The sequence below is a fragment of the Dreissena polymorpha genome, chromosome 7, assembly GCF_020536995.1.
Source record: "Dreissena polymorpha isolate Duluth1 chromosome 7, UMN_Dpol_1.0, whole genome shotgun sequence".
NCBI classification, from domain to species: Eukaryota; Metazoa; Mollusca; class Bivalvia; order Myida; family Dreissenidae; genus Dreissena; species Dreissena polymorpha.
The window spans coordinates 45,415,702-45,439,145 of record NC_068361.1 but is presented as its reverse complement, the minus strand read 5'-3'; the positions used below and the strand labels follow the sequence as shown (position 1 = coordinate 45,439,145).

Sequence of the window (23,444 nt, the reverse complement as noted above, 5' to 3'; positions counted from 1 at the left end):
GGGGGCAAATGTATGCCCTCAAACATTTACCAAAATATTCCCTGGACTTATATTAGCAGCTGTTTTCTGAAAAGTCTCATCAAAGAAACCTAAGTCCATACATGAAAAGTCTCATCAAAGAAACCTAAGTCCATACAAGCCTACCCTGTCTGTGTCAGCAGGTATGTTCCCTATAAAGACCTGGACCTGAACAGAGAAACACTAGTCTGTACGAGCCTACTCTGTCTGTGTCAGCAGGTATGTTCCCTATAAAGACCTGGGCCTGAACATAGAAGCACTAGTCCGTGTGAGCCTACCCTGTCTGTGTCAGCAGGTATGTTCCCTATAAAGACCTGGGCCTGAACATAAAAAACACTAGTCCGTGTGAGCCTACCCTGTCTGTGCCTGCAGGTATGTTCCCTATAAAGACCTGAGCCTGAACATAAAAACACTAGTCCATATAAGCCTAGCCTGTCTGTGTCTGCAGGTATGTTCCCTATATAGACCTGGGCCTGAACATAAACAAGAGGGCCTGAAAGGCCCAAAGGCGCTCACCTGAGATAACAAGATATTATTGGGACAAATCTTCTGACCAAGTTTCACGAAGATCGGAAAATAAATGTGGCCTCTAGAGTGTTAACATGGTTTTACTATAGCCATATAAGAAAAAATGCCCCGCCCCCTGGCAGCCATGTTTTTTCAACCAACCGGCATCATTTTTGAACTTGTCCAAGATATTATCCGGATGAATCTTCTGACCAAGTTTCATGAAGATAGGACAGTAAATGTGGCCTCTCAGAGTGTTAACAAGATTTTACTATAGCCATATATGGAAAAATGCCCCGCCCCCTGGAAGCCATGTTTTTTCAACCAACCGGCATCATTTTTTAACTTGTCCAAGATATTATCCGGATGAATCTTCTGACCAAGTTTCATGAAGATCGGACAGTAAATGTGACCTCTAGAGTGTTAACAAGATTTTACTATAGCCATATATGGAAAAATGCTCCGCCCCTTGGAAGCCATTTTTTTCAAGCAAACATAATTATTTTCGAACTCATCCAAGATACCATTGAGACCAATCTTCTGACCAAATTTCATGAAGATTGGACTATAAATGTGGCCTCAAGAGTGTTAACGAGGTTTTACTATAACCATATAGCGCCATGTAAGGAAAAATGCCCTGCCCCTGGTGGCCATGTTTTTAAAGCAACCAAAACCATTTTCGAACTCATCCAAAATATCATTGGGACAAATCTTCTGACCAAGTTTCATGATAATCGGAAAATAAATGTGACCTCTAGAGTGTTAACAAGGTTTTACTAAAGCCATATAAGGAAAATAGCCCCGCCCCCGTGGTGGCAATGTTTTTCAACCAACTGGCATCATTTTTGAACTCGTCCAAGATATTATTGGGATGAATCTTCTGACCAAGTTTCATGAAGATCGGACTATAAATGTGGCCTCTAGAGTGTTAACAAGATTTGACTATAGCCTTATATAGCCATATAAGGAAAAATGCCCCGCCCCTTGGCAGCCATGTTTTTCAAGCAAACGTAACCATTTTCGATCTCATCCAAGATATCATTAAGACAAATCTTCTGACCATATTTCATCAAGATTGGACAATAAATGTGGCCTCTAGAGTGTTAACAAGGTTTTACTATAGCCATATAAGGAAAAATGCCCCGCCCCCTGGCTGCCATGTTTTTCAACCAACCGGCATCATTTTCGAACTCATCCAAGATATTATTGGGATAAATCTTCTGACCAAGTTTCATTAAATTTGGACAATAAATGTGGCCTCTAGAGTGTTAACAAGATTTTACTATAGCCATATAAGGAAAAATGCCCCGCCCCTTGGCAGCCATGTTTTTCAAGCAAAGGTAACCATTTTTTAACTCATCCAAGATATCAGTGGGACAAATCTTCTGAGCAAGTTTCATAAAGATCGGAAAATAAATGTGGCCTCTAGAGTGTTAACAAGGTTTGACTATAGACATATAAGGAAAAATGCCCCGCCCCCTGGCGGCCATGTTTTTCAACCAACCAGCATCATTTTCTAACTCGTCCAAGATTATTTGGATGAATCTTCTGGCCAAGTTTTATGAAGATCAGGCAAGAAATGTGGCCTCTAGAGTGTTAAGAAGATTTTACCAAAGCCATATATAGCCATATAAGGAACTAGAAATGGCGCGGCAGAGGCCGACGCGTATCCCCACGCCGAATGTTTGACCTAGGTGTGCCCCAGGGTTGGTAATGGGGCCATGCATAGCTGAGATTGACCGTATTGTCATAAGAGAAGTTCATCATCAATTAGAAGTGAATTGGTGTAGAAATGAAGAAGTTATAGTAAAAGGCAATTTTGGGTGGGTGTGACATATGTGGGTAGGGCGCCCCAGGGTTGGTAATTGTGCCATGCATAGTTGAGATTGACCGTATTGTCATAAGAGAAGTTCAGTATCAATTTGAAGTGAATCGGTGTAGAAATGAAGAAATGATAGTAAAAGGCAATTTTGGGCGGGTGTGGTCTATGTGGGCGGGGCCCCAGGGTCGGTTATGGGGCCATGCATAGTTGAGATTGACCGTATTGTCATAAGAGAGGTTCAGTATCAATTTGAAGTGAATCGGTGTAGAAATGAAGAAATTATAGTAAAAGGCAATTTTGGGTGGGTGTGGTCTATGTGGGCGGGGCGCCCCAGGGTTGGTAATGGGGCCATGCATAGTTGAGATTGACTGTATTGTCATAAGAGAAGTTCAATATCAATTTGAAGTGAATCGGTGTAGAAATGAAGAAATTATAGTAAAGGCAATTTTTGGTGGGTGTGGTCTATGTGGGCGGGGCCCCAGGGTTGGTTATGGGGCCATGCATAGTTGAGATTGACCCTAATGTCATAAGAGAAGTTCAGTATCAATTTGAAGTGAATCCGTGTAGAAATGAAAAAATTATAGTAAATGGAATTTTTTGCTGGGTGTGGCCTATGTGGGCGGGCGCCCCAGGGTTGGGATTGGGGCCATGCATAGTTGAGATTGACCCTAATGTCATAACAAAAGTTCAGTATCAATTTGAAGTGAATCCGTGTAGAAATGAAAAATTATAGTAAATGGAAATTTTTGGTGGGTGTGGCCTATGTGGGCGGGGCGCCCCAGGGTTGGGAATGGGGCCATGCATGGTTGAGATTGACCGTATTGTCATAAGAGAGGTCCAGTATCAATTTGAAGTGAATCGGTGTAGAAATAAAGAAGTAAATGTAAAATAACCTAAAAAAATGAGTGATAATTTCTGACGCGGCCCCACCCCAACTGCTATAACTTTTGACCCAGGGGTCAGATCAAAATTCCAAATAGTGCAGGGTCGCACATATGCTCATAGCTACCATGTGTGTAAGTTTCAAGGTTCTAGTGCTTTTAGTGTAGGAGGAGATAGTGGCCAGGACGGACGGACGGACGGACAGACGGACGGACGGACGGACGGCGGAGATAACCACAATATCCCCACCTTTTTTTCAAAAGCGTGGGGATAAAAATGCCCCGCCCCCCTGGCAGCCATGTTTTTAAGCAAACGTAACCATTTTCGAACAGAGCCAAGATATCATTGAAACCAATGTTCTGACCAAATTTCATGAAGATTGGACAATAAATGTGGCCTCTAGAGAGTTAACAAGGCAAATGTTGACGCCGCACAACGCACAACCGACGACAGTAAAAAAGCGATCACAAAAGCTCTCCATGAGCACGTTGTGCTCAGGTGAGCTAAAAACACTAGTCCATACAAGCCTAGCCTGTCTGTGTCAGCAGGTATGTTCGCTATAAAGACCTGGGCCTGAACATAAAAAACACTAATCCACACAAGCCTACCTGTCTGTGTCTGCAGGTATGTTCCCTATAAAGACCTGGGCCTGAACATAAAAAACACTAGTCCATACAAGCCTACCCTGTCTGTGTCTGCAGGTATGTTCCCTATAAAGATCTGGGCCTGAACATATTCTGGGTCCTCCTCCTCATCTGTAACATACAACACATAGACAGATAAACCAGTGTGTTTATGTTTCAGGATCCCAATCCCAATCCTAAAAAGTATATATTTCTCTCCAATGAGACCTAACAATTCCCAACGAAGGTTACACAACAAAATTATGTTCTTGTTTTAATAAGCCTCAACATTAATTTCCCAATTTTAGGAGACAACACACACACTGTAAAGAGCTTGTCTTATCTTACAATAGACTTACTTTACAAGTAGCCATTCAAATCTATTCATTATTTGCTAAAATTAAATTTTAATAAACAACTAGCTTCAAAATCATACCTGCATGAATAGGTATATTTTTACTTATATAAAAAAAAACATATATTATTTACTTCAAATACACAATGTTTCACAATTTTTAGTTAAGTTTTTCACCATTAAAGGTGACAACTCGCTTTTTCCTTCACAACTAAAAGGGCCAAGGCCAATAAAGGCTTTCAAACAATCTGGCAAAATGTCGTGTAAACAGACAGTGTGATTCTAAAAATAAATATGGATATGAACATTTAACATTTTTAAAACAGCAGTGCTGCAACTTACCTGCTTGACCCTTGAGAGTGTATCCCTGAAAAATAATACAACCGCAATTTAAACAACATTATACATGAATGAAATTATTGTTGTTTTTTGGTTGTGAAAAATAAGTATAAATCTAGGTGGAAATTCATATCTTGTATATTACTATTTAACTGATTTAACCCTTTCCCCATCAGAAGCAAAGTGAAAATGACTATGTAAAAACAGCATAAAACCAGAACAGCCTGTGAGTAACCTGTAGTCTGCTCAGGTTTTATGCTGTTTGCTGCTCATCAGTACATTGTACCTAAGGGTTGGAGATTCAGCCTTAAACACTTGAATCTAGTAAGAAAGGTCTTTAATGTTATAACTTTTTGTGGGACTACAACTGCGTCAAAATACGTATCTAAGTGGTAAAATACGTATCTAAGTGGTAAAGGGTTCAAACAAGAGGAACCCGAGGATCCTCAAATGCTCACCTGAGATACTGCAAGTCAGTTGTATAATACTCAAGGCACCTGGTTTGGGGCTACTTTTGTTTGAAAACAGTGGCAAAATTTGAAAATGTCTTATTTATATGTCTATGTAAAACATTTCACAAAAGCACAAGGGTATGGCAAGTTTTGAACCCGAATGCAGAAATTTGAACAAACTTAGTAGAGTGCCACTGTCTTATGTTACATGTGCACACCAAATATTACACCTGTGAGTATTGTCCCTTTAGAGAAGAACCTTTAATTTGCTTATTAAAATCTATATTAAAACTGGGACACATGGGGTGTGGCCAGTTCTTACATCAGAGACATAACTTAAATACACTTTGTATAGACCAGCTATATATAATGTTGCAAAAAAAAAAAACCAAAGCTCTGACCCTTGTTGATGCAGAGGTTGAAAAAGTGCTTTTGGAGTAATATACTCAAAAACTGTCTTTAATTTATGCCCTGTAAAACATAACAAGGGCCTTGGTTCAATCTGATTTCCAAATTGAAATCTGGAAATGGAAAGCTTCCATTAGCAATTGTCACCAAATGCCGAAGTTTTAGAAAAGTGGCAATAAAATCTTTCAATTTGAAAAAAAAACAAGTGGTGATTTAAATCAATTTGATGTGGAGAATGGCTGGCCAATAGAAAAGTATCAGCCATTAGTTGCCCCATTTACATGTTACAGTCTATGTTTATTGTATCATGACCACCGATTAAAACTGGTCATTAAAGTAAAGAGTAGTGTAATATCTGTTTTAAATAATAAAACAAAGAATAAGAGCATTACGGGTTGTATATAGCATTGAAGACTATAATTTAAGAATGGTGAGTAAATGGCTCAAATTTGTTAACAGTGGCCAAAAAAAAGGGTGACCCAGCGAGAGCACTGTCTTTAATATATGATAATCATGTCTACGCTTGGATTCAAAAACTTCAAACCACACACATGACTTCCTGACTTCCATTTTTGAGGTTTGAGCAGATTTTGTTGATTTCTCTTTAATTTTAATTTTGAATCTCACAAATCATTAATTTAAAACTGAAGAGTAAAAATTCTTATTTACTTAAAATCCAAGAGTCAACACAATACTTTTTTTGTTATTAGTTTTAAGGTAACATACTTGATCGAGTTTCTGTTTTTTCTGGGAGTCCTTGACAGGTACAGATGGCTCCACTTTTCTTTTGGTGTCCATCCTCTGCGCGGACACAAGCGTCGGGATGGAGCGTCCAGCAGCCGCTGTATTGGTCACTTTACCAGTGGATTGTGTTGACCAATATCCAGCAGCAGTACTAGCAGGCAAATTCTTCAAAATACTCTTCGGTTGAGAGGCAACGGACGTAGTCATTTGGGCATCGCTCGAACCAGAGTTTTTCAATATGCTTTTCGGCTTATTAGAAACAGCCAATGGCGTCGGCTGATACAAAGCTGATTGAGGCAACAAGGGACCGAGTGAACTTACTCCTGTGATATTTTGCTGCAGGTTTTTGTGTTCTTGTCCCGGCTGAAACTGTGGTCTGACCTGTCCGGAAGAGTTACTGAAAAACAGCGATCCAGGAGCAAGCCCTAAGCCTCCGAAGCCGCTGTGTTGGACACTAAACGGATTGGATCCAGGGTGTGATACCATTCCGGGTGCAACTCCAGGAAAACCCGGATTTCCTATTAGGCCAGCTGTATTTCCTCCCGGATAGTTCAATGGATTCTGTGGCATCACCGGCTGGCTGGGCACCATTTGACGCTGCATGAAGTGATTCGGATTCATATTTGTGTTATTGTTGAATGTTGGCCCCAATGAAAGGATTTTGTGTAAAAGAATACTGCCTACTTAAATTTTGTGTGCAACTTGATATAGCTGACAGCTCCATAATAGTTCACTGAAAAAACAAAGTAATTTTCTCTTTAAAATGGTCTGATCCAAGCTTTCGTTTGCAAACCAAAGAAAGATTATATTTTCCAAATTCTAAAACATAAACATCTCTTATATCCATAGCTTACCACAATCATAATACAATATAAAATTAAACATAAAATTAAATCGTCTCTTCTAAAATGAGATTGAAGAGCTTTACTTTCATCTAAAAGAATTGCAAGTAACAAGTTTCAGATAGATTGGTACCTAACCCATTCTCAATAGTGGTACCTAACCGATTCTCAATAGTGAAAACAGATAGGTACCTAACCCATTCTCAATAGTGAAAACAAACTCCTTTCTGTATGATCATCTACACATTAAGGGCATTCAACTGAGTAAGTTTATTTAATTTCCACCCAGTAGTTAAAGAGTGTTTTTTCACAATTTTGGGAATGTGACCGGGGCTCTTTTGATGGGGAAAAATCACGTAATTGTTTACTTAAATTGGGAAATTATCTATTTAAAAAATCCTCCATAAAAAGGTCAGGCCAAACCCCAAGTCAGAAAATCTGTCACTGTGACATTAAATAGTCCAAAATTTTAAAAAACTGCTTGAAATTTAAAACATAATAGGAGAAATATCACATCTCTTTTAAGGGTACTTGCAAACAATGTGAAATTTAGGACTGCAGAGCAAATGGCTTTGAACACAACAAGAAAATCTGAATAGAACGCTTTTGTTTGTTATGTGTTCAATGGCCCACTGTTGCAACTGTTCATTTGTATCAAAATCCTGCACGGCAGGGCACAGTCCACAGGGCTTTTCACCCTTATATAACCGGTGGAAGTAACGTACCCTGGATAGTATATTCGACCCCTTCCCAATTAAAAATAAAGTCATTTTTTCCCAAAATTGATAAAGAAATTTCCCAAAGTGTAAAAAAAAAAATTATTCTTTTTTTTTTTTTTGTACTTATACATATTGGGCTTCTCCCAAATTGAAAGCAATGAGCTCTATTATGATTAAGAATGCACCACAATGTGTCTTTTAATACTTCTGCACAAAAAAAAGACCCTGAATCTAAAACTTTTTAAAACACGGTCTTCCCAAAAGGAGCAGTTATCGGCTTATCGCGCATATAATTACCAATTTGAAAGGCTTGGGCCTCTTCCCAATTTCCTGATGAAAAGCCCTGGTCCAGAACCAACACTGATATGCAAATTACAGATATGGGGTGTTTATTCCAGTATTTTTTTGTGCAGTCAAAACAACATCCTTAAAAATAACGTAAACAATAAATTAATTTAGTTGCAATAATTCAACTCCCAGCTATGGACCCTCCTGATATCTGGGATTTGCAACTGATAACGGCTTTTTTCATGTAATTTGCAGTCAGCACTAAGCCACTTTAATCGGTGATAGTAGCAGCGTAAACTATTTTTCTAAATAAATAAACACAAACGGACAATACATAAATCACACTGTTACCACTGCTAAAATTAAAACAACTTGCGTGATAATGGTGTGCTCGCATAAAAATGATATTTATCAAAAGTTTCAAAGACCTCACAGTTCATTAAAGTGTGTAACTTTGCAAATGGACGTCGTGTACTATTCTTAATTTGTAAATACCCGGTAGGCTATCGAATATCTCTGGAATCCTCCCTAAGCTAGATCTTGTGTCTAATCAACCAATTGTTAACTATCATAATAAATCCACTATATTCAGAACCTCTGCAAAATAGATTGAATCTACTTTGGCAAATTTGGGAAGTATTTATCAACAAAAAGGAATAAATTAAAGTTCTATATTTTGCCGGATGTTTAAAAAAAAGTTGAGATCTAGAGTTAAGAAATCATAAGCCATAAGAGACGTCTTTCTTAAAAAATTTGGAAATTTGGCTTTTTTGGGAAAAAACGTTGATTTTTGCGATTGGGAAGCAGCCGAAATCGGCGGTATTTCTTAGCAAAAAATTCACGGTACTGCCTTGCTATATGATAAAGCTTTTTAAAGTGACGCAGTTGAGTGACTGTTTCTGCCTGATTTGGAACTGGGAGGTCCTGGGTTCAATTCCCATTGTGGTCCTGGATTCTTCAAGCTTGGTTACCAGTGTTTTTTTTTCATTCAAAATTGGGTTCGGTAACCGGACCCATTCCCAATCGAAAAAAGGATATATTTTCCCCAAATGAGAGCTAATTTTTTTTAAATATATTTTGTTCATCTCCAATCCATATAAGATCAACCTTAGTAAATATTATACTGGACACACTTGTATCCTCAATTTTGAAGCATTTGTTAGCAAAACAACAACAACACTAATTTCCCAATTTTAGTCAAAATGCAGCGAATTTTCCCAAAATTGATAATGGACCCGGCCCCATTCCCAAAATGGTGAAAAAAAACACTGGTTACCTTGGCGTCCAACGTAAAAAAACCACCATGTGTGTCAGATGTCCCAAAGATGTTGTGGCAGTAGGAAATTCGTAGAAGATTTTCACAAATGGAGGGGGGTGTAGCAGGGTTAAGTGTATGAACTTATACTGCCTAGCTTTTATAGCCACACCGTTTTATTCCAGTTTTTGTTTCTAGGATTTATCAACAAATGACACGCAAATTGATGTCGATGGTAACAGGTATTGTGTATGTATTACTGTATTAGGTTGATTGAACTCGATTTTATAGACATATGTGATACATACTTATTTAACATTAATAAAAGTTATTATCAGGAACAACTTTGAGCTGTACATATGTACTCAAACAAACTAAAAGCATTCAAGAGGACCTTCAAGAAGTATAAATTCATTCTGTAGTAATAGTTTGCTCTAGATCCATTCAGCTGTTAAAGCGGGAATGAAAACAGGACCTTCAGAACATACGTGCAATGTTTTACGCTATCCATTAGTGAACAAGGGACAAAATTGTCACAAAACCAGGTTTTCAGTTGAAATAAGTCTGATAAAGGGAGACAATTCAAAATGTGTATTGTTAACTCCCTTGTGTAAAATTGACCTTGATTTCAATTAGAAAACAAGGGCTGTTTGTAAAACATGCATGCCCCCCATATGGGCTGTCAGTTGTAGTGGAATCCATTGAGTGAATACGTTTTTTGTCACTGTGACCTTGACCTTTGACCTAGTGACCTGAAAATCAATAGGGGTCATCTGCCAGTCATGATCAATGTACCTATGAAGTTTCACAATCCTAGGCTTAATTATTCTTTAGTTATCATCCAGAAACTATTTTACTGTTTCGAGTCACTGTGACCTTGAACTTTGACCTAGTGACCCAGTCATTGAAATTCAGATTTAAATCTACAAGCAAGTCGGGCTAGTACTATGGGAATTTGAACAAGCCCGAGTCAGATTTTACTAGCCCAAACATTTTTGTTAAAAATGCAGATAAACATAACATAAAACATCCAAAGAAGCATTCATTTATTCAATCTTTAGAATACAATACAAATCTCTTATTAATTTCATCCTCATCCAAGTCAGCTTCCTCTTCATCTGAGCCAGCCTCTTCCGGATCCTGAAATAAGAAGAAATTAATTTCACACACGGATTTCAATCAAATCACAATTATAAATAAATACATAAAGTTAAGGTAAAAAATTAGCAGAAATGTATCCCATATATCCATGTGAAAGAGAGAGCAAACCTGAACCACCAAAAATATATAAGCAATGAAGTGCCAGGTTATTATACAAAAAGCCAGTTGACAAATGCGTCAATCACAGTTACCTCAGATTCGCATTCCTCAACGAAGTACTTGAATGACAACTGTTCGGCCATTACACTCTGTGTCCCGAACGCAACGCAAAACATTAATTTTACATAATAGTTATCCGGGAACCACAAAACCATGCGCTTTATGCGCAGTAATCCAAGTATCGGCTGATAGCCCAGCACATGTGTGCAGTGTGTTAAAACATAAGCGGCTGTTGATTTAAGCGGCTCAAAACTTTGTTTACAAATATTGAAATTGAAAGTGGAACTCGTTGTCTGTTTAATGAATTGTACAAGCACGTCTTGCTTGTAATAGTGGATTTCCTACAAGCCCGAAAGAAAAAATACTAGTTTTTTGCTGTCGGACTAGTGCGAATTTCGACGACTGGTGACCTGAAAATTGATACTGGTCATCTGCCAGTCTTGATCAATGTACATGTACCTATGAAGTTTCATGATCCTAGGCGTAAGCATCCTTGAGTTATTATCCGGAAACCATTTTACTGCTTCGAGTCACTGTTACCTTGACCTTTGACCTAGTGACCTAAAAATCAATAGGGGTCATCTGCCAGTCATGATCAATGTACCTATGAAGTTTCATGATCCTAGGCCTAAGCGTTCTTGAGTTATCATCCGGAAACCATTTTTATAATTTCAGGTCTTTGTGACCTTGACCTTTGACCTAGTGACCTGAAAATCAAAAGGGGTCATCTGCCAGTCATGATCAATGTTCCTATGAAGTTTCATGATCCTAGGTTTAAGCATTCTTGAGTTATCATCTGGAAACCATTTTACTGTTTCAAGTCACTGTGACCTTGGCCTTTGACCTAGTGACCTAAAAGTCAATAGGGGTCATCTGCCAGTCATGATCTATGTACCTATGAAGTTTCATGATCCTAGGCGTACGCATTGTTGAGTTATCATCTGGAAACCATTTTACTGTTTTAAGTCACTGTGACCTTGACCTTTGACCTAAAGACCTGAAAATCAACAGGGGTCATCTGCCAGTCATGATCAATGTACCTATGAAGTTTCATGATCCTAGGCCTAAGCGTTCTTGAGTTATCATCCGGAAACCATTTTACTATTTCAAGTCACTGTGACCTTGACCTTTGACCTAGTGACCTGAAAATCATTAGAGGTCATCTGCCAGTCATGATCAATGTACCTATTTAGTTTCATGATCCTAGGCCTAAGCGTTCTTGAGTTATCATCCGGAAACCATCTGGTGGCAGTGTTTTTTTTCGCCTATAGGGGAATGGTGGCGGGGCCCGTCCAAAGGGGAAAAACGCGTCGTTTTTTAGGAAAAGGGGAAAATTAAAAATTTACTCTTTTATATGTAATGATATTTATTATATGAATAAACATGTATGCATGAATGTAATATTCACAGCTGAAAGTCTTTGTCCTATTTCTTAAATATATACCAATGATTTTTTCAACATTACATGTAGTTTCAGACAGTTCAGCCTTCATGCACAGTCTTTGTTTTCCTTGCCGTTTTGACTCTAATTGGAATTTTTTAAATCAATAAAATGGAAAATGTGAGCCTTTTTTATCAATAAAATGGACCAACTTGGAAAGTTTTTATCAACAAATATTGACACAATATACCTAGATACATGTACATCAGGCCTTTCCCTAGCCATTTTGGGAAAAAAAATGCAATTCATGTTAAATTAACTGATTTGGAAAAAACTAACTTAATATAACTCTTTATAATAATTCAAAATCATATTAATTATATATATACTTTATTAGTTGTTTATGAAATAAATTTGAGATATATCAGAGCTCAACATTAACCGAAAAACCAACTTGCCCTACTGGGCCAGTACATGTTGTACTTCCAAAATCTACTTGCACAGAACATAAAGCAACTTGCCCAAACATGAAATTTCACATCAACTGTAAACCTCATATTGTTTGATAAACCAAAATGATACACCACAAAACCTTTTTATTTTTGAACATTTAACAAAATGATTACAGCAATTAAAGTCTAAATTAAATGCTCTTTGTTCTTTTTTGCACTTTTCCAGGCGGACAACTAGATTATAAAATAACTTGCCCAGACCCAACTTTTACTTTCCAGGGGCAATAGGACAACCATAAATGTTGAGCCCTGTATATTTATCATAAGACAGTTATTTCACACAAAAAAAAGAAAAAAAAAATTTTTTTTTTTTTTTTTTTTACTTTTGGAGGGGATTTTTTCTACAAAATGGGGGAAAAATATATACTCTTTTTAAAGGGGAATAGGGCCGAATATCGGCCCCAAAATTGCCATAAAAAAAACACTGGGTGGACGGACCGACGGACGGACCCACGACATGTGCAAAACAATATACCCCCTCTTCTTCGAAGGGGGGCATAAAAAAGTCTGGTAAAGAGAGACAACTCAAAATCAAAATGTGCATTGTTACTGATTGTTCATAGTTACATAGTTGTTTCAAAATCAATCTATTTTTAGTTGTGGCGACCTTGACCTTGGAGATATTGATGTAATTCTTTCGTGCGACACACCGTCCAATAATGGTGAACAAATGTGCCAAATGATTTTAAAATGTCACAATGAATGACATAGTAATGGCCCAGACAAGCTCATTTATGGCCATTTTCGACATTCAAACTCAAATTGTGACCTTGACCTTGGATATATCGACGTAATTCTTTCGCGCGACACACTGTCTAATGATGGTGAACAAATGTGCAAAATCATTTTAAAATCTGACAATGAACGACAAAGTTATGGCCTGGACAATCTCATTTATTGCCATTTTTGACCATCAAACTCAAATTGTGACCTTGACCTTGGATATATCGACGTAATTCTTTCGCGCGACACACTGTCTAATGATGGTGAACAAATGAGCCAAATTATTTTAAAATCTGACAATAAACGACGAAGTTATGCCCCTGACTAGTCCAAATAATTAGACGTAATCGCCTAACGTCGTTTTCCTATAGCAAATTGATTTCAACTTAAACTTCAGTTTTTCTCGTTAAATCTTTGCTAATGCATAAAAAATTTCATTAATTAGACATAAATGTGAGCGATTACCTCTTAAATGTGTAAAAATTGTGCTTTTAAACCACTTTTGTACATTTTAAAAATAAACATACACAACACACGAAGTGTGTTTGTCGTTTATAGAATTACATTGAATTATCTTGAACGAAATTATTTTTTGAATAGGTTACACATAACCAATTGTTGTTGTACAACAAACCACATCACTTTTTAGCTTTCTGTACTCTTTAATTAAATGAAACCTATATGTGTGTGTTAAAACTACCAGTTGTATGCATCATTAATTGTTGCGCAACGTTATGAAATGTATTCTTTAATAAAAATGTGTTTGCATCAAACGCGGAATAATACTTCAAGGGATCTCTTCACGTTTTGGTAAATTGACAAAATTGAAAAAAGTTGTTTCAGATTCGCAAATTTTCGTTTGAGTTATGATTTTTGTGAGGAAACAGTAATACTGAACATTTACCATGGTCTAATATAGCCATTATAAGCATCTTTTGGCGATTTAAAAACCTGAAAATTATAAAGCGTTGCAACGCGAAACGATTGAATAATTTGGAGAATTCTGTTTTAGTTGTTTAATTTTGTGAAACTACGAAGATTGCTTATATAAAGTTTAAAACAGGTCGCTTATACATACTTGGCAGGATGGCCGAGCGGTCTAATTGGTTTTTACTCCAGGACTCCGGGGGTCACTGGTTCGAGCCCTGATGCGGGCTACTTTTTTTCCCTTTTTTTAAATTTTATTCTTGATTGTTTACTGGAGCTTTTTAGATCCAATGTTTATATTTATCAATATAAAGCATTTTATGACAAACTTTAAAACACGCCAAAAATCTGTGAAAAGGCCCCTTTAATAAAACATTTTTTTAAAGAATATATGGTAGGTGTTTATTTCGATCTAATATGCCATATGAGGCCCACGAGAACAACATATTTTCATAAGAAATCAACAAAAAGAAAACAAAAATGCAGAAATACGCACCAGCCCTATGCTCACACACACACACACTCACAAGTAAACAAAACATACATAAACGTACATGAACAAAATTTAAATCATGAATAAAGGTGGAGAAGCTCATTATGGCTCGATTGGTCATTGTCGGCTCGGGTACAACTTAAATGTACCCCGGGTACTCTTAAGTTTACTTACATGTACCCCGGGTACAGTAAATATACTAAAACGTACCCGGGAAATTTAAAGCTTAATCGGTTGTTGTCGGCTATTTTTTTAAATTAAATATATTCACATTTATGTCAATTTTCTGTAAAATGGCCTCTATATTATCGAAACTCATACTCACAAAGCATGTTGACGCAGTTTTTTTTTAAAGAGAAGTTTGTTTAAGATAATCGGTAGCACGTTTTAGGACATAGGATTTTAGGCGGGAATACATCTCGGGTACAGTCTAATATCGACCGGGTACGATTAAGTATATTTACCGTACCCGGGAACATGTAAGTATACTTAAGAGTACCCGGGGTACACGTAAGTAGTACCCGAGCCGACAATGACCAATGGAGCCTCATTATGAGTGAGACATAATAATCATCGAAACATAATACTGATAATCGAATAGTTCATTAAAAGCGAAAAAAGTCTCCGACACTGTATTAATGGACATACACTATACTTAAATCCTTTAGATCAGGGCTATAGATAATTTTTTGGGTAATTGGGTTTTTCACCCCCTGTTTTGACAACAATAGGGTTTTTGTAAATTCAATAGATTTTAGCAAAAAATTTAACCCCCTTCTGTTGAGCTTAATTGGGTTTTTTCACCCCCGTTTTTTTTAAAACTCAATTGGGTAATTTAGGGAATGACATATATAATATAATAAAAATCTACTAAGATTACTATATTATCATGTGCATGTGAAAAATAAATATAGCAACATTAGTTAGTTTTAATTTACTTTTCATGTTTGTGCATAATGTACATTTATAACTCCACTTTCCATATCAATCACCAGCCACGGGTGTTTGTTTCACCACTTTTTAAAAGTTTTTTCACTTACACTACCCATAACGTGTTTTTTTTGGGTTTAACAACCTCATTCAAAATCTCCGATAATAACGGGCGAACTAAATTCTCGGGAGAAATGATCACATCTTTCAACAGATCGTTCAGCAAAGCAGCACAGAAGCTTTCGGTTTCCCCAATATTCTGGCGTAAATACCTGTCTTAGATGTTTGTTTGTGTGACGATTCTCTTTCTACGGCCACGAGTGGCCATTTTGATATTTTAAGAAAATGAAAGTAGAAATCGGACGGGTCTACGAATAAGTACGAACAGTAATTTACCCCAAAGGTTGATAACCGCTGGAAAGACTGCCTTCTTTTCTTCATAGGACAGCATATAAACTATCCGGTACATTTTTGTATGGGAAATAACCAGTCTTAAAAAATACGCCCGGTGTTTGTAAGAATTGCGTTTCGTGACGCAAGGTTTTTTACGGGAATTACGTTATTAAATTTATATTTGCGTTTTTGTACGCTTGATTTTGAATTTAATTACGTTTCTGGTTATTTTAATTGCGTAATAACGCACATACGCTTGTTATCTATAGCCCTGCTTTAGATAATTAACCCTTTCTCGTTCTATCAACCAATTTAACTCTTGTGCATACTCCTTACTCTAAATGCAAATATTATCTTGGTTTGGGGATTTAAATGTTATTTCTGTGATCATGGAGTCTAAGTGCAAAGCTTAAAAAAGTATGTTGTTTCGCTTGCGGTTGTTAAAGCCAAAACGGGGCTTCCAGGGGTTTTTCTGCCTACTTTGGGAAAAGGAGTCTGACCAAATTGGGAATTTTTATCGACAAAATTGCCCATTTTGGGAATTTTTGTTTCGTGAAACGCCTCATTTTGGGAAAAAAAAAGAATTAATCATGCCATTAGTCTGTGGTTTAACAATTTTCTTTATATAAACACATGCAAAACAAACACTGCCCAAACACAAGTTCCAGCAACATTTTTTGGCCGAGCTAAAATAGAGCCATGGGTATTTCATTTCATACTTTAATGTATTAAAGATCGAGCTACAACTTTCTTACAAGGCTCTGATCATTCAGTTGCCGATTTTGTGATTGACGGCCCTGGCATTACTTCTGTTGCTGTTACATTTTGCTGCCTATCGTCCGAGCCTGTCTGTTCAGGGCTACTCGCGGCAGTAATTTCGGAAAATTCTAAGCGTTTCGAAGACATCGATATCGTTACACATCCTTTAGTGTCTATTTTTCGTGTTTTTTTTTACTGTAATATTTACTAGTGTGCGAAGCCATGATTGAAAATAAGCGTCTACAGATTTGGACTAGAATGTGTATTGTGCGGCTCTATATACTTGTTATAATGCGGAACAGTTCGAACCTTATCGCTGTTGGCAGATGCATCCGGCAAATACACCTGCTAAAATCTGAGTCGCTAAAGGCTTAATTACGTCGCGGATGAAGGGAAGTCACTCTTTCGATATAAATTATGTTTACTTTTTACGATTTTGAAAGATTTTTTTTTTTTGGAATTGGGAAATATGTTATCAAAATTCGATTGGGAACGGGTCCGTTTGCTTTGGGAATGCCTCCGTTGTCCGGAGGCACAGACAGTGCAGAAAAACCCCTGGCTTCCCAGCTGGCACAGCTGCTGATATTCGGATCTGAATACTTAAACTTATTCAGACCTTATTCTTAACCGTTTCGCATTTTACGATATCGAATTTTAGGCAGTAATACAACTCAGTGAAACTATTCAATTTCTTATACAACATTGAGAATATTAACAGTTATTGAAATTAACAATATCAGCGACATCTTTTTAAAGACTATACACCTTTTCAAGTATCGAATTTAACATGTCAATAAAATATATTAATACCCAAAAAGGTTTTATTTAATATTGTTCACATTAAACCTTTAAATGAAAGTGTCGCTTTAACTATTTTCCGTATCTTAACTTAAGCCGCGAATCGTTTGCTAAAAACAGTTAAAAAAAAGGGCTACACATTCTAATTCTTAATGAAATACAAAAATAAGTATAACATAATTAATATCGTCCATAAACACACGGCAAGATCAAAGTTTTAATGGAAAACTAATATGACATTCCACGTAAATTATTATTTTCGTCTAAATCGAATACTATATATAGAGAAACAATGTATTTATAACCGACCAATGAGGTAACATTATGCAACTTTCAATTTACACCTTGCTATATGGCAACAATATGGAATTTGAACAGTGGTAGTGTTTTAAGGTCTGGACTATCATTACTTGTAAGTTTGTATAAACATTCTTCTAATGCAATTAGTAAAATAATGTTAATACTTTATGTTTAATAATTTATTGCATGCTTATTCTGTGCTGTTATATGAATTTGATGCCGTTCAAGCTTCCGACATGAATTCATGTCGGAACGATGCTATTGCAAAATAACTTTAAACGATATGAGGTCGATGTAAATCGACCTCATATTTATAGGAGTAGCCCCTGACAAGCTCATTAATGGCCATTTTTGACCTTCAAACTCAAATTGTGACCTTGACCTTGGAGTTATCGACGTAATTCTTTCGCGCAACACACCGTCTAATGATGGTGAACAAATGTGCCAAATGATTTTAAAATCTGACCATGAACGACAGAGTTATGGCCCGGACAAGCTTGTTCAACCTGACAGCCCGCCCGCAGACATTCGCCAATCTAATACCATTTTTTTTTCTTCAAAAACCCTGGTTAAAAATCCCAGACATTGTTTAAAATTAGTCTTAAAATTAAACAAAATAAAAACCCAAGAACTATATTGTCCGAAACTAAGAGTCCGAAATATACACATGTGGCGCCTTGCACGAATTGTTTGACTTGGTATTTTAAAGAAATAAACTGTGCTGTATAATTTTTGCAGTTTTAAGGAAATAAATCTTCAGCTTATCAATTTAAAAGACCCAAATAATACAACAAAAAGGAAGCGAAATCCTAAAATGCGTACCATACTTTTTCAACAACAGGTTACTGGTATTTTCATTAGTCGTAATATCTAGCAGATTTTGGAACTCGTACCGCACCTTTTAGGCAATATTCCCTTGCGCGATGGTTTCATTATAATTATGGCATGCATGGGAGAGCATGGAACATCAACTTAACTTTGAGATTTTTATGTACCTTTATTTGCGTACTAATTATTTTTTGTTCACAGGCAGTTGTTTGGTTTAAAAAAAAAAGAAGTTGAAAATTGGTGACCGATACGATTGACCAATACACAGAGCTCATGAAATAGAAACTGAATGGTTTAACACAAATATTACTTATATTATTGCAACAATCCGCTGCCTCATGTCTTGAAAAAGTAGCGACAAAATTACCACAATCCGTTACCTCTTCTTCTGAAATAGTACTGACAATACTGCCTCAATGCGTTACATCATTTTCTGAAATAGTACTGACAATATTGCAACAATCCGTTACCTCATTTTCTGAAACAGTACTGACAATATTGCTACAATCCCGTTACCTCATTTTCTGAAACAGTAGTGAAAATATTGCAACAATCCGTAACCTCATTTTCTGAAACAGTACTGACAATATTGCTACAATCCGTTATCTAATTTCAGAAATAGTACTGACACTATTGTCACAATCCGTTACCTCATTTTCTGAAACAGTACTAACAATAGTGCCACAATCCGTTATCTCATTGTCTGAAATAGTACTGACAATACATTGTCACAATACGCGAATTCATGTTTTGAAAAAATACTGAAAATATTGGAACAAACGATTACCTCGTTTTCTGAAATGATACTTATAATAATTGTATTGCCACAATCTGTTAGCTTATTTTCTGGCATAGGGCGAGGCAAATAAACAAGCAAAGTAATGACGAACTGACCAACATAGTAAAGAAATGGTCTTCCGGTGGTTTCGTTCTGGCCGAAGATTAATATTCATGAAAATGCCACGTTACAATTGCTACAGCGCAGTCATCAAGGGGCGCGAAATCCAAAAAGAGCACCAAGCAGTATGATGCCCCTCCCGGATCACCACTCCCCTCGTCCATATAATCTTTTTAAGCCGCCGCGGTCGCGCATTCCAGTCAAAATGAACGTTACATAAGAATCCCGACAATCGGGACTCGAACATATGGCGCTCGTACTTTCATTTTACTTTTTTTTGTAATTTGAAAAAAAAACACATCATAGTTTACAATGTCCATAAATCAAAATGCATAAACATTGTGAGTTGTGTTATTAAAGGATGATTTTCATTGATCTGGGGTCCGTTTTATAAAAGACCGTACGACAATGTTAACTTACGATTGAATTTTGTAATTTTAAAATGTAAGTGATATGATTTGTATGTTTCAAATATAAAGGATATTTGACAGCTTCTTTGAAAATGAATGGAAATGTTCAACAAAAGTAATTATAAATGTGACGGTTACGTATTTATGGCGCTTCGAAAATTGCATCGTAAGGTGAGAATGTCGTACGATCTTTGATAAGACGGGCCCCTGGTTGGGATCAGGTCTGTGCTATAGTGCAGCGATGTGTTTTCTTAGTATGTTGATCGTTCAACAAACACAGTTATTACTTGGCGAAACGTGAAAATAGACGTAGCGGTTATATACTGCGAAACGTACGTTCAGCACCAAAAAAGATAAGTGTCACTTACTTTTGTTTTCATTTTGAGAATACTTTGAGAATTAAACATCGCCACACTTACAATTTATACATTTCTATTAAAAACGTGTATAAAACTATGTGAACTTCTAATAAATTTGTGTAATATAGAACAACGACCAAACTGTTCAATAGTTAAGAAGTAGTAGTGGCAGCAGTAGTTGAAGCATCGGCAGAAGTATGAGTAGTATTAAGTATCAACAATATTCTTTGAGAAAAGCATATGACTAGACCACGCTATTATATTCGAATTTAGTCTATATTAAATTATTCTTATACCGACATTTATGATTGAAACAAACGATTTAATGTAGAGCGTCAAATGACGCGCTAAAATCTTGCATACATACTGACGTAAGCGGACGTCTACTTATGACTATTACGTTCACGTTGACAACAAACAACGCGCATATTTGAACAGAAAAACATGACGAAGTTTTATAATTGTTATGAGCGATTTAAAGTATAATGTGTTAGCAGAAGAACTTCCAACCGGAGCAGAAAACCACGAAGCTGACAATGTTGCTAACTCCTCGATAAGTAGACTATTGTATACTATTATTTTTGCGTTAGGGCGAGGTATTGGAATAATCACACACTTCTGCTTCAATCTACTAGGGATGAGACGATGTATTTTTGCATGTTGTTCTATAACTCCGCATTCACCTGATTCTGAAGGAAGCGATAAAGAATCAAAACAAGAAGAAGACACCGATATTGAAGTAGCGAACAACATGCAACGAGCACTTCTGAGGAATAGTAGTCTTCGCACAAATAAACAGACACTACAGCCGCCCGCCGAAGCAGCTAATGCGTGTCTTAAAAAATGCGAGGGGTTTCGTATGGCCGCTTCAGATGATGGAGAATCCTCCCCAAAGAAACCGCGGCTCCGAAATGATGACGGGGCTGGCGATTCACCATCCGTGCTAAGCCTCGAAGACGTTGAGGGTTGTATGCATTACAGAACGGAGGAGATTCACGGAAAACCCGGTAGTCCAAACATGAATCGAGCAGATCGGAAGAACAAGTGCAAAACTGAACTTAAATATACAGATACCAAAGAGCCTATATTTCAAGAAGAGATACGTTCGACCACAGTAGAGGAAATAATCAATACTTTGGAAAAGTGGAAATTGCACGATGTACAAACCAACGAACTGATGACAAGTAATTCCGCCTCGAAACCAGAAATGGGTCCAAAAGATGCACGAACATTAACGAAAGAAGAAACAAAAAACCTTAACAAAAGTCTGGACGATCAAGAAAAATATAAGGACACAAACCCCTTTAAACAACGGCCAAAATCAAGAACCCCAGATGCTTCAGATCAGTTGCGAGACCCGTTAACGAATGTACAAACGAATAAATCAGAAAAGTCTGAATTCAAGTCTCTTGAAGAAAGGAATATAGATTTAGCGCGGAAAGTGCCTAATATAGGAGACAGCGAGTTTGATTATGAGTTAGGCGGCTTTGTGGGTTCAGATTTGACCGACGACGCATTCGAGAAAGACTGGAAAATAGATAAGAAAGTGGAGACTGACCAGATGTTCGAATACATGGAGATGGCGCCGCCGTCTGCCGTGCTAACGAAATGCCGTAAGTTCATACGACACTATCAACAGCGCGTCTCCCCGCCGGACGGCCGAATCATTGTCATCTTCTTAAAGAAATTGAACCTTTTTGTGCTTGTCAAACGCCAAACGAACGCGTTGTTGGGAGCGAGCGAAACGGAAGCGCTCGCGATGGATAAACTGTTCATATTAAAGAACAAGCTCTATAACGAAATATATCTCATCCATCGAGCCCGTTACGGAAGCTTCAAGCAGTTCATGGACACCAAGGAACAACAGATGTTCCACGAGTTCAGGACCGCCTTCTTCGACTACCGGAAGAGGAAAACAGCGCGCATGATGGAAGAATCCGTGAAAAATGGCGGTCACCACGTGGATAGTAGAAGGGTGACTCTCCAAAAAGAGAACATGTTTGTTCACACGGAACACACCATTCTGATGCCAAAAGTTTCAAAAGCGGAACTCGATCTAAGAAATTCGGAAGTGCCTCTTGCGTGCAACAACCAGAAACAGACTGATGAACTTCCGGCAGACGAAAGTTATGTTAAGGAACTTTTGCACGGAGTCGAAAGCGATCCGACGACGGAAGATCAGTCTGCTACACAGGAGCAAACCCCAAAGAAGAAAGAATCCGGGCGAGGTAAGAAATGTCAAAAGGAAATTAACAATAAACTTTTCGTTAACAGTCAAATTTTAATTTCTACTTAATCAAAGATGATTGTAAATAGGAACACTGACAAAAACATTACAGCACCGTCAAAGTATCGAAATCAAACTAAGACTTTTATATATAACGTCGTGCATAGCCATATGATGTCGTGAAATGAAAATGCCCGTTATTCATATAATACTAATCGATGGATCTAATCGATGTTCATCGGTCAATAAACGATGATATTCAATCCTGGGGGATCAGTATAAAAAATTTTTTTTATAGAGAATAATAGGTTTGTGTTGATAGATCAGGTTCATCATGCGGGGCTTAGAAAACAAACAAAAACGAGCCTTGGCGAGTGCTTTTTCGTTTTCGTACCGAGCATGATAAACTTGATCTATAATCAACACTAACCTATTATTCTATTTATCCCCCTTTTTATTTTGTAAACCTTTTTGTTTAAACAAAATTAGTTCGACTGGATAATTTCGCTGGATTTATGACGTCATTTCGTCGAAATATTGACGTTATTTCCTGCCGTTGGTTATAGATGATATTTAATCAACGGGGCTTTATGCAACCGAATTCGCTGTAAAAGTGGGATAAAATATGTTTTATAATTTAAGAAATTATATTATAAGACATGATATTTTCATTATAAACGTTAAATATTTGGCGATATACAGTAGAATCAGCAACAAGGGTGATTAAAAAAAACATTTGTTAATGAACATACATTTCTCTAAAAGCGTGGTGTAATGGATATGGTGTCCGCCTAGCGACAAGGAGGTCATGGGTTTGATCCCCACCGTGGGAGCGTTCTTTAGATCTCCCCCAAAGACACCAAGTACTGGTTCTAGGCCCAGGAAACGGACTCGAAAGCGTTTATATAAGCCTTTGGCTTTCGATGCAATCG

General features: G+C 37.2%; 2 protein-coding genes across 5 annotated transcripts in view; one reads left to right on the top strand and one right to left on the bottom strand.

The window, feature by feature from the left end:
* The window catches only part of LOC127840063 (uncharacterized), a 110,817-nt gene extending 92,170 nt beyond the window's left edge, over nucleotides 1-18,647 (bottom strand). For 3 of the 4 annotated variants that reach the window (XR_008030380.1, XM_052368450.1, XM_052368452.1), the window contains exons 1-4: nucleotides 18,613-18,647; nucleotides 6,133-6,883; nucleotides 4,550-4,574; nucleotides 3,914-3,984 (exon numbers count right to left, since the gene is read on the bottom strand). Coding sequence is in view for 3 of the 4 variants with exons in the window: in XM_052368450.1 (XP_052224410.1) it covers nucleotides 3,914-3,984; nucleotides 4,550-4,574; nucleotides 6,133-6,771 (735 nt within the window). In the remaining variant the exon portion in view is untranslated. The remainder of the gene's footprint in view (nucleotides 1-3,913; nucleotides 3,985-4,549; nucleotides 4,575-6,132; nucleotides 6,884-18,612) is intronic. The other variant, XM_052368451.1, reaches the window with a different exon arrangement.
* A 2,023-nt stretch (nucleotides 18,648-20,670) lies between these two features.
* Nucleotides 20,671-23,444, top strand: part of LOC127839226 (uncharacterized) — an 8,424-nt gene continuing 5,650 nt past the window's right edge. The window contains exon 1 of the mRNA XM_052367510.1: nucleotides 20,671-22,513. Within this exon, the coding sequence (XP_052223470.1) occupies nucleotides 20,752-22,513 (1,762 nt within the window). The 5' untranslated portion in view covers nucleotides 20,671-20,751. The remainder of the gene's footprint in view (nucleotides 22,514-23,444) is intronic.